General features: G+C 42.6%; 1 protein-coding gene across 1 annotated transcript in view; it reads left to right on the top strand.

Annotated features, from left to right (window-relative positions):
* The window catches only part of Cfap221 (cilia and flagella associated protein 221), a 103411-nt gene that overhangs the window by 20364 nt on the left and 71105 nt on the right, over positions 1 to 11942 (top strand). Inside the window, exon 5 of the mRNA XM_027936879.2 lies at positions 1121 to 1221. Coding sequence (XP_027792680.2) covers positions 1121 to 1221 — 101 coding nt within the window. The remainder of the gene's footprint in view (positions 1 to 1120; positions 1222 to 11942) is intronic.

Raw genomic sequence — 11942 nt, 5'->3', positions numbered from 1 at the left:
TGGGTTCGATCCTTGGCACCACATGAAAATAAACAAATGCAATAAAGGTATTGTGTCCATCTACCACTAACAAAAATATTTTTAAAATCTTTAAGAAAAAGTAAACTGGAAGAGTAGTGTTGAGTTTCTTTTTTGTTTTTCCTTTTTAAGCAACACTCTTATTATTTACTAGCTGTACCAAAAGGTGACTTGACTTTGGTTTTCCTTGATGAAGAAAGAATAAAAAATTGCCAACTTAATTTTTATAAATCGATGGCATTACCTCACTGGCTCACGTCATATCGGAGATGATTTCCCATGGGGGAGAGAAAGAACCTTAGGCCCAAGACACCGCAAATATTTTAGATCAAGAAACACATTTCCTTACGATTGTGACAAACCATTGTTGTTCTTTGGAGTTTCCATTAAAAAAAAAAAGCATAAAAATGAAACCAGAATATTGTTTTCAGAAAGAATATTCTGTACTCAGTAGAAGAAAAATTCCTAGAATGGGCATTGTACAGAGTACGAGGGTACATTTCCAGCCAGATATAATAGTGCTCATAATAACACCTCATATTTATGCAGTACTTCTAAGTTTTAAGATTTTCATCCACTTTAATTCTTAAAAACACCTTTTAGGAAAGGCATGATTGTCTCCATTTTACACAGGAAGAAATAGATCCAGAGAGAATAAAGGTCTTGCTCAAGGTCAAACATTATGCAGAACTGGAAGCAAGTTTCTGGGCTCTCTTGCCAGTAAATTTTTTTTTTTTTTTTACTATTCTGTGATGTTTAGATCAGAGATTCTGTGCTGGTTTCTCTTTCCCTCAGGTCATCAGTGATGATCTTTTGAGCTTGTGATCTTTTGAGCTAGAAGCAGACAGGTTATCATCATTACATCTATGTGGGACATGATTAGCTTTCTTGGTAATAATGAACATCATTTCAATGAATTTCCTACACTTTTTTATGGCTAAAATACCCTCAATATTTGTAATGTTGCACTTATACACTGAAGTTTCTAAAGAATTTTTTTAGATGATAAAAAATAAAATAGAAAATAAAGCATCTTCAAGTTTGTCTTTAAAGGTTACAGTTTTCGGAATGTCAAACTTGACTTTCTTCTCATTAATTTTAGGGGGATGACACTTTGCTTGTCCCTATCCATGCCTATCCTGTCATGAACACACTGGACTTTCCCAAGTTTATAAATCTATCAAATGTTCTCCTTGGTAAAAGGTGAGTTACAAAAAGGAACCAGAAAAAGGTCATAGGATTGAAAAGTTAAGAGATACTTACACAAAGGAAAACTTAGACTTGTGTCCTTCTAGTGGAAGTTCATCTTTCTACCTGAATTAGACTGGGCTTTTATCTGCAAAAAGCAAAAACAAACAAACAAACAAACAGACAGACAAAAAGTCAAATTATTGTAACAAAGAAAGGGAATGCATTGGGTTATTTTATTGAAAGGTGCAGGGGAGGTCTTCAGGCATGGCTGGAGGTAGGGGCTTTAAATTCCTTGTGGGAACCTTTTTCTCCCCATGTCCTGGTTCTGCTGTCCTCTGCTTCCTTCTCAACAGGTCCTCACTCATAGGGGAAAGACAGCTACTGATCCTTGCCTGGCAACAGGAGAGATTGAGGGGCTAGAGGAATTGGGGTTGTCAAGCAGAAACTCAGGATTGCGTCTTATTGGACCAACTCGGATCATATGCTCATCTGTTAACCAGACTGCTTTTAGATGAAGGGAGGGCAGACAACAGTCATTCACTGCAGGAGCCAGATCTCAGATTTTCTCCTTCTTGTTGGAAAAAATGGTTAATGATTCAATTTTTTGAAATTTAATTATATCTTTTTTTTTTTTTTTTTTTGGTAAATACTTATTAAATGCCTATTACCAGCCCTTGTGCTCTAAGGATATAAAGAAGTTGGATATTGAGCTACTGGATATTGATATATAATGGTCATGCCAGTTGCTAAAATATCAAAATGCTTCTAATAATACTAGTTGGTTACTATCTGTACCAAAAGGTGACTTATCTTTGGTTTTCCTTGTTGAAGACAGAATAAAAGTTTACCAACTTAATTTTTATAAATCGATGGCATACCTCACTGGCTCACGTCCTCATATTGGAGATGATTTCCCATGAGGAAGAGAAAGAATCTTAGGGCCAAGACACTGCAAATATTGTAGATCAAGAAACAATTTAGATCAAGAAAAAATTTCCTTAAGATTGTTGGGAAATAATGCTGTCCTGCGTCCCATCTCTTCACCCAGCTGGCGGCTTCTCCCCTGCCCGCTACCTCCCGGGGATTCAGCTACTAAGGAGTTCACACCCAGCGACTTGGGGGCGGGGGAGGCACCTGCAGCCCTGGGCTCCATGGGTCCACTCTGACCGATGGCTGCCTGTGAGGTGCTGATTGGGTGATATTTGAACATCACCCATGGTTCTGCAGGTGTCTGAGTCCACCGGGAGTGGGACCCGTCCTCAGATGATGACACCATTCCAAGTGCTGTGTGTGGTAGAGACACACGCAGGGAGCTGTGTGGGCCAGAGAGGGAGCGCTCGGCTCTGACTGGGGAGATGCAGAAAGTTCCCAGTGGCACAAGAAGAGACATCTGGGTTATCCTCGGATATCTGGGTTATCCTCGGATATATGGGTTATCCGAGGATATCTGGGTTATCCGAGGATGGCACTCCGAGCAGGAAGAGAGCATCTATGAAGCCATGGTGCAGCAGGGTATGGACTGCATCTTGTCAGTGATGAGGGGTCCTGAAGGGTTAGGACTCATCCTGTGGTTGGTCACAGGCCCAGAGGTGGCCAAAGTCTGTGGGCTTCAGCAGGCCTGGGGGACAGGAGCAGAGACAAGTGAGCCGCAGGCGTCGTGGAACAGGGGTGCTAAGCACTGAAGGCCTGGGGCCTCCATTAGTGTGAGGAGCAACAGGAATCCTTGGAGTGGCGGTGGAAACCAATGCACATGAGCTGTAGAGTTCTTCTTTTTAGTACCATCTGTAGTACTGAGCGGAACTCCAGAATTTAGCTCCTGTGTGACTCTCTTCTCTTCCCCTACCTTGCACCTTCCTGGTGAGTTTCTGACTCAGTTTCTCTGTTTACTTTTGTTTTAAAATAACTCCTTAAAATTTGTTAAGTGAATAATACATACAAAAGAGGATGATAATCTGTACACTTTAAAGAATAAAAATAACGAATACTTATTATTAGGCATAAAACATGGCCAGTAGCTGTGTAGTCACTATTTTGAATCTTGTGATTCAAAATTTTGTTCCCTGAAATTTACTTTAACAGTTTTGACACATATGCCCCCAATAATGCATTCTGTAGTTTTGCCCATTTTTGATCTTTCTATAGATGGAATTGTGCTACACATAAGTTCTTTGGTAACTTGCTGTTTTCATCCATTGTGTTTTGGTGGCTTAGCTACATAAATGCACCTAGCTGTAGTTCACTGTGGTGCCGGATTCCCTACCACATTTTTTATCCACTCTTCTGCTTATGGATTATGGGTTGTTCTCACTATTGTTTTTTTTCTGTGTTGGACACTGATCTTGTGCATTTTTGCACATGGCTCATGGGGCACATGTTCTGGAGTTTCTTCTCCAGGTCACATACCTAGAAATGGAATTGCAGGTCACAGCACAGGTTCATTGTTGGTATGCAATGCCACCATTTTCCAAAATGGTTACATGCATTGACACACCGACTCAGTGCACGAGAATCCTCATGTCTCCTACCTAATTACTCTGTTAGTTAGATTTTTGTCACAAGATGAAATACCTAAGAAAAGAACTTAAAGGAGGAAAGCTTTATTTGGGCTCAGTTTCAGAGGATTCAGTCCGTGGTTGGTCAGCTCCATTGCTTTGGGCCTAGCTGAAGGACATCATGGTGGAAGGGTGTGGCAGAGGAGGCTGCCCAGCTCATGACAGCCAGGAAGCAGAGAGGGCAAGAGTGAAGAAGGGACTGGGACATGAAACGCCCTCCAGGGCATACTGACCTACTTCCTTAAAATAGGTCCCACTTCCTACACTTTCTACCACCTCCCAGTAAGGCCATCAGCTACAACCCATCAACAGATCAGTCTGCTCATGAGGTCAGAGCTCTCTTGATCCAGTCGCTTCCCAGTAGCTGCCCTCTGAGCATTGCTGCATTGGACCAAGCCTTTAATACATGAGCCTTTGGGGTGGGGGGACATTCCTGATCCAAACCATAACAGTTGCCAACCATGGGTATGAGCAGGCTGTCACAGCCTTGGTGACATACTTTCCTGGCCCCATAGTCTTCCATTCTCTATTTATTTTCCCAAAAACATTCTGGAAGGACTCTATGCCAGCACTTCCTCCATCCCTCTCGGCAGCCCTTCCTGACTCCCCATCTCCTTTTCAGGTTAAGCTCCTCTCTAGGGATCCCAAGAACCTAAAAAGGTGGATCTCTCCTCACAGGACCCATGTGAGACCAAATAGCTATTTCCTTTAAGTGAACAAATACAGCAATTTTTATTAAAATTAAAGTTTCAGGAAACAACTAACTTCCTAGTCTATTAATAATTCTTTCTTCCTTTTCTTCCTCTCCAAAAACTACTTTTTTTGTTTGAGTCATAAGCCAGGCTTATGAGCTGGAAAAAATAGTTTATTAAATTGTTAAAAATAATATGACTTAGAATGCAGGCATCATCAGTCTCAGGCTCTTAAAATAAAACTGCCCACTTCCTTGGGTCCTTCCTCCAGCTGTTTTGTGTGTAATATTCTTCATTTATAATTGGAATGAAAATTTCAGCTAAACAGTTTATTTGACTAAGTTATTATTTATAATGGTGTAATATTTTTAAAAAAAATCTTTCAAAAGATAAAAACACTACATTTTTCCTCCAGACATTCTGGCAGAAGGCAGCTAAACACAGACTTTACACCCTTTACTTAGTGACTCTTCGCCAAATTTTAACTACTCAAACCCTTCCATGCTACGTTCCATCCAAAATGTGTGGGAACAGGATGGGGATTATTTTAAACAACTTTCACTTAAAATATTGCCTATTGATTCTTGAGGGTTGAAGGTATTGTTTGGGTAGATCTTTATTCGGCATTCATTTTATTCATTCTTTCATCAAATGCTTGACATGTGTCAGGCACAGTGTTAGGTACTGTCTTCATTCATTTTCTCTTACTATAACAGAATACCTGAGACTGGGTGAGTTATAAAGAATGGAAGTTTACTCTGACTCAGACAAAGAGAGGCTGCAAAGTCCAAAACATGGTACCAGTATCTGCTCAGCCCATTCTGAAATTATTTGTAGTGACAGTTGGTCAGTAGTAAATGGGCAAGAGGCTGTATGTGGGCCAGACAAAACAGAAGGGGTCCCCTTGCTTTATAACAACTCACTCTCATGGGAACTAGCCCAGTGGGGCAAAACCAAGAACTTGACTTGGTGAGAATTAACCCAGTCCCACAAGAAAGACATTAATCTCTCTTCTTGAGGCCACACTCCCAGTACTGCCACAATCAACTTTCAGCATGAGTTTTGGAGGGGACAAACCATATTCCAACCACAGCAGGTAGCAAGGACACAGAGAAAATTAAGACCTGGACCGTGTTTAAATGGGCAGTTCCCATGTCTGACTTAGTGTCTTCTGAGAAAGGTGCTTAGCCGGCCTGCGTGGGGTAAAGTGGGGGCAGGGCGTTGGGGGCACTCAGACAAGATTTCCAGGAGGAAAACAGGTCTGAGCCGACCTTTGCTGGATAACAAGACTGAAGCCAGCCAAGGGGGGGAGCGGAGGAGTGAAGCACAGCTGCTTCAGGCAGAGCAGTGACACGGGTTACGGGTTACAGCAGAGGTGTGAAATGGCACAGCACGCCTGGGCTCATCCAGAACATTCTATGATGAGGCACATGTGGCCAGATCCACGGCATGGAGGTAGGGAAAGGTGGAAGGAGAAGGCCTCCTAGGCTTTTCTGGGAAATGCAGATTTAACCCAGAGGCCATCACTGAAAGGTTTAAGCAGAGAATTAGCACAGGCATATCTGCATTTTAGAGACCTCTCTCTGGGGACCTTGTGCAGAGAACTGGAGGGACAAGAGCAGGACTGGTGTGGCCAGCCAGAAGAGGATCCTGAGAGGCCCTGAGGGTTGTATTTTCCAGGGTCACACAGCCATGGTGAAGCAGAGGCTGAACTGGAATCCAGCTGTTTCAGAGCTGTAGGGGTCTGTGCTGTGGACATGACACCACATTACCTTGCCTGCTTTTCTGTTTGTTATTAATGACCCAGTCTGTGGTTTTCTGTGATGGCAGCACAAAAGACTAGGACACACTTATCTTTTTAAAAAAATGTTTCATTGCCGGGTGTGGTAGTGCATGCCTATAGTCCAAGTGACTCAGGAGGCTAATGCAGGGCAATCACTAATTTAAGGACACCCTCGGCAACTTAGCAAGACCTTCAGCAACTCACTGAGACCCTGTCTCAAAATAGAACATTAAAAAGTGGCTTGGGATGTAGCTCAGTGGCAAAGTACCTCTAGATTCAATCTCTAGTACGAAAAAAAAAAAAAAAGGTTTTATTGAGATATAATTCACATATCATATAACTTACTAATTTAAAATATATGATTCAATGGTCTTTAGTATATGCAACTGTTACTACAAATAATTTTAGAACATTTTTATAATCCTCAAAGGAAATTTCATAACCAAGCCCCATCCTCATCCCTCAAATTTCCCAGTCCTAGGCAAGCTCTAATTTGTTTTCTGTCTGTATGAGTTTGCCTGTTCTGGACATTTTATATAAGGGGAGTTATATTATGAGGTCTTTTGTGACTTACTTCTTCTATTTAGCATAATGTTTGTTTCAAGGATTTCTCAACTTGTAGTTCATCCAACCTGGATCAGTCCTTCTTTTCCTTTTTTTATTTCTAAATAATATTCCATTTCATAGACACGCCACATTTTACTTACCCATACATCAGCAAATGGATACTCAGGTTCTTTCCCCTTTGGGACTATTATAAATACTTCTGCTATGAATATATGTGTATGTACTTTTATATGGATATGTTTTTCATATAGTTTTCTCTTGGGTATGGACCTCGCAATAGATCATATGATAACTCTATCTTTAACATTTTGAGGAAATACCAGACTGCCTTCCAATGCAACCATTTCTATAGCCAAAGAAGAAATACTCGACATTATAAAGAAGCACAGAATTGGTGTAGAACACAAATTCAGGAAAAGGTGGATTCAGAAGAGTATGTTTCCCTCTGCACATAGAATTGATTTGGACAAAATCATCAGAGGTTACAGAATTTGTGCATCATACCACTAATTTTGCTGTCCTACTTTGAAGCTGCTGGCAGAGCCTCTGTGGGGAAGGATGGCACGTGGGTCCATTTTCTATGAGGTCCTGAGTGGACTAGTTTACATTCATCAACTGTGATTTCTGTGGTTGGATCTGATGGCTGTACATTTTTCTTACTGAGATAAAATGTCAGGTGGACACTTGCCAACTACCTATAAACAACTTGGTGGCTTCAGATCTGGTAAAATGTACTTTGACAGCCTCTAAAAATAACAAAACGTTCCATTCCACTTTCTGTCCAGCAGCTCTGAGTCAAACGCCGCATGGTGGGGGGCAGAGGACTTGCAGTTCTCGCAATGGCTTTGTAAGTGGGTAAGCCTCACCATGGAAGCCCGGTGAATGCGCTAACCCCTCAGTACCTTAGAGTGTATCGTAGGTGAAACACAATCTCACCTTTCCTATAGGTAGAGCATGCTTATGTGAGATATGGAAAGGTTATATCACTCCATTACCACAGTTCTGGAAAGATTTGTGTTCACCCATCTTGCTCTCTATTTTCTGCGACTGTATTTCTCAGTACTAAATTACTAGCTGGAATCTTCAGCAAACACAGTCAGGTGACCAGTTGTTCTCCCATCAGCTGAGCTCCCCTGCACCCAGGTGACTTTGGTAACCAGCTGCTTAGTGTGATATAGATAAGTGTACCAGAAAGCCACCCAGGGAGGGGATGGGCAGTCCAGGAGAGGATCTACTCTGAACCTGGTCCGTGGGCCCCCACAGTAAGCAGACCACGCACCATCTCAGGGCAGCAGTGGCTGCTTAGGCCGCAGGGCCATATTAACAACACTCACAGAGAAGGTCTCTGGCTACTCAATTCCAAAGCCAGGGTATTTTGATTCCTGGAACTTTTAGATCATACACTTAGAAATTTACCAAAAGATGTTTTCTTTGAGCAGTGAACCTTGTGGCTCATTTTAGAAAGCATGGAAATAACCAAGGTCAGAATACGATGCTGGAATTCCACCGAGTTCTCTCCCTGCCCCTGATTGTAAACATATGGGCCACGTGGAAGTGTGCACTCTTCAGTCGCACCAAGAGGGAAGAGTGATGAGAGGGTGTGCAGACGCCAGCACAAGATGACAGCCCAGCCCCGTCTTATGAGCCTTCACGGGAGGGGACTGAGAATCAGCTGTAACTACAGTACAATGAAGGCCTCAGGAGAAGACTACAACATTGCTCTGCAGGGAGAGTTTTTCAAAGCCTCTCTATTTGAGGAGAAGTAATTGACATTTTTCATCTGGTCAAGGGAAGCGTGCCTTTTGCTCTTTTCCTTGTGTTCCAAACTCAAGTTGATTGGAAGAGCAGCAGCATTTTATGAAAGCATGCTGACCAGGGGACTGGGCTTCACTTCAGCCCCTCCCTGGGTCTGTGGGACAGTCAGGAGCTTGTCTTCCCAAACTGGTACTTAGAACCATCACTGCCACTGAACATCAGCCTGAGTTTTCTCTATATGAAAAACTGTCCCACACTTTATAGTTAACATTTCTTTGATTTAATATCCTTTTGCTGACCAAGTGCTTTAGTCTGGGTTTTCTAGATGATCAGAACAACAGGAGATACACACACACACACACACACACACACACAATTATGAAAAGGGGACTTGTCAGATTGGCTTATGCAGCCAGAAACTAGATAGGCTCACGATGGCACCTCAATCTAGGACGACAGGCCTGGAAACTCCCTGGGCAGTCACTAGTCAGAGTTCTCTTTGGAAGAGTGAAGGAGCTGGAGTCTGATGTCCTCCAGCCATCACAGCAGTAATCAAGAACCCTTTGGAGAAGAATGGCGGTGTGAGCTTGTGTCTGCAGCTGCTTCCTTGTTCTCGCAACATTTTTGTTCTATCCAAACCTCCAACCACTTGGACTGTGCTTCCCTCACTCAGGGAGAGTCTCTGTTTCAGTTCGCTGTCCCACAGGCCAATCATTCCTAGACACAGCCTCACTGAGACACCCAGAAGCCTCTTCATCTTCGGTATCTCAATCCAATCAACTTCACAATTCAGATTCACCATTACACCAAATATCCATCCAGCCAGGCATCTCCACCTTGTCTCTTTTTGTGAATTTTATCAGGAAAAGGAGATTATCCAATTTCTAAACTCTAGGGATTTATATTGATGATAATGAAAGGGCATAAATGCTTCCCCCTTTCATTTAGCAAAAGTGGGCTCCAACTTGAGATAGTCAACAGAGCGAGTTCCGTGGGAGATCTGGGTTAGTTTTTGTTCTGTCTTCCTCACAAAACTCTAGACTTTGGACTTGGAGAAAGCAATGGGAAGGCTGAAAACCTAAAGTGGGAAAAGCCATTCTTGACCTCGTGAAAGCCTGGCATGAGCACGGTAATGTTCTACTTTTCTCCCTTGAACTTTGTACAAAGTGTTCAATTGATCTGATTCATGATTGGCATCAGGAGAAAATTAATGTATGTGTTGGGAGTTAAAGGTGGGGCATGCTTGTTTAGGGTCTTCTATATAGAAATTTTTGGAATGATTCATTGCATTCAGCTGCATATGCATATTGTGGAATATATGAAAACACCAAGCTAATAGCATGTTTGTTCTAAGCAGTAAGAAATTCTAAATTATTGTTAGGAAAAATATTCATGGATGAATTCCCAATTCTAATACTTAAGGCTCTAAGATAAGGAATTTCAATATCTATCTTGCAAGATCCTGGGAAGAGCAAAGGCAAAAACTGTGGATGGTTTCTGGTCCTGGAGAGACACCCCTAAATTGAGAATGCTCTCTGGGGTCTCCTCTACCTTGCTTGGTTTACACAGCTCTTGAATCCCACTTCTAACACCACACAGCAGCCACATGTGGCCGCCGCTGCTATTGCAGCATGACAAGCTTGTGGTACCTCTACACACATGCACCGGTACATGCACACACACACACACACACGCAGGTGCACACACAGGTGCACACTCAGATGGTCAATGTGCTTTTTTTTTTTTTTTTTTTTGTACTGGGGATTGAACTTAGGGGCCATCAACCACTGAGCCACATCCCCAGCCCTTTCTGTTTTTTATTGTGAGACAGGGTTTCACTGAGTTGCTTAGGCCCTTGCTAAGTGGCTGAGGCTGGCTTTGAACTTGCAACCCTCCTGCCTCTGTGAGTTGCTAGGATTACAGGCATGTGCCACTACACCTGGCTTCAGTGTACTTTCTAGAAGATGATCACCTAATGCTTGGCAAAATAGTCAGCATAGAGTAACTAACACCAGGCCACAGAATTGTGACTATAACTTCTTAAATAGCTGTTTTCCATTAAATATGTCCTTAGTTTCTCACCCCAAATTCTTGGATATTGCAATCTCAAAACCAAAAGTATTTGAATTTAAGTTGATTTGCTTTACAAAATTCGCTTCTTATTTCACCAAAAAGTGAGCTTTTTGTTTTTATAGTTGCTGGTGGGGATGCCAAAAGGCTGGGTGTCCTGCTGGCTGCGTCAGGCCAAACCGTATTCAGGCCATGTAGCTGGGAGGAAGTGCTGTTTGAATCCAGTCAGTGTGTGGTTTCTTCTACCCCCTATTCTAAAAGAATATGAGGCTCTTGGTAGCTTTTATGTGTCCTCTTATCTTCCCCCAATAAATGCTGTATTTTTCTCAACAAACAAAAGCAGTCGGGCTGCAGGAGGTTTTTCTCTCTTCACATCAATTTAGCTGCTTGCCCTGGAATCAGTTCCATTCTGCTGCCAGCGCATCCTGTTCTCTGGGCTCCAGTCACAGGCCCTGTTGGCCCCTCCAGGGAGCCACCCCTGAATTTCACTCCTTACCCCCACTAGTTCACTCTGCCACCCTGGGGAAGTGTAAGGAGCTATTTCCTCTCAAGATTATTGTTTTCATTAGTCCTTTCATGCTAATATTTAATTCTAAGGGAATTTTATACTGTATGATCCCAGGGATATGAGGTACCTAGAGTCAGCAAACTCAGAGAGACAAAAAGCAAATGGTAGCTGCCAGGGGCTGGGGGCGGGGTGGGGGGTCAAGGATAGGGAGATAGTGGTCAGTGGGGACAGGGTTTCAGTTTTGCAAGATGAAAAGAGTTCTGCGTACGGGTGGGGGTGATGATTACACTCCAGTTGCCGCAGTCTGGCTGGGCACAAATCACGAGCCACTCAAGCAGGAACAAACTTTATTTTTGAAACTGCCGCCAATGCCCCGTATGCTCCAGGGAAGATTGCCGACGGACCCACGCGGTGTTCTCCCGGACCCCAACAGGAAGTCCCTCCTCCGGAATTCCCTCCTACCGCACTTCCCCAACCAATGGGAACTCTCCAGGAGTCCCATAGCAGGCCAAGGTGGACAGCAGGAGTCCAATATCCATATGAATGCAGATCTTAACATAATCATATCATCTCAATGGCTTGCTGGCATCACCTTTCAACCAAAAATGCCATGTATCATATTACTTGGCTGTGGCTCTTAGCATCCAGTGTGGATGGACTTAATGACACTGAACTACACACTTAAAATTATTTCAGTGGTAGTACATTTTATTACAATTTTTTTAAAGAGAGAGAGAGAAAATTTTTAAATATTTATTTTTTTTTTTTAGTTTTCAGTGGACACAACATCTTTTATTTTTATGTGG

The sequence above is a fragment of the Marmota flaviventris genome, chromosome 11 (genome assembly GCF_047511675.1).
Source record: "Marmota flaviventris isolate mMarFla1 chromosome 11, mMarFla1.hap1, whole genome shotgun sequence".
Lineage (NCBI taxonomy): Eukaryota > Metazoa > Chordata > Mammalia > Rodentia > Sciuridae > Marmota > Marmota flaviventris.
The sequence above is the reverse complement of the archived record's forward strand: the minus strand, read 5'-3'. Positions and strand labels throughout refer to the sequence as shown.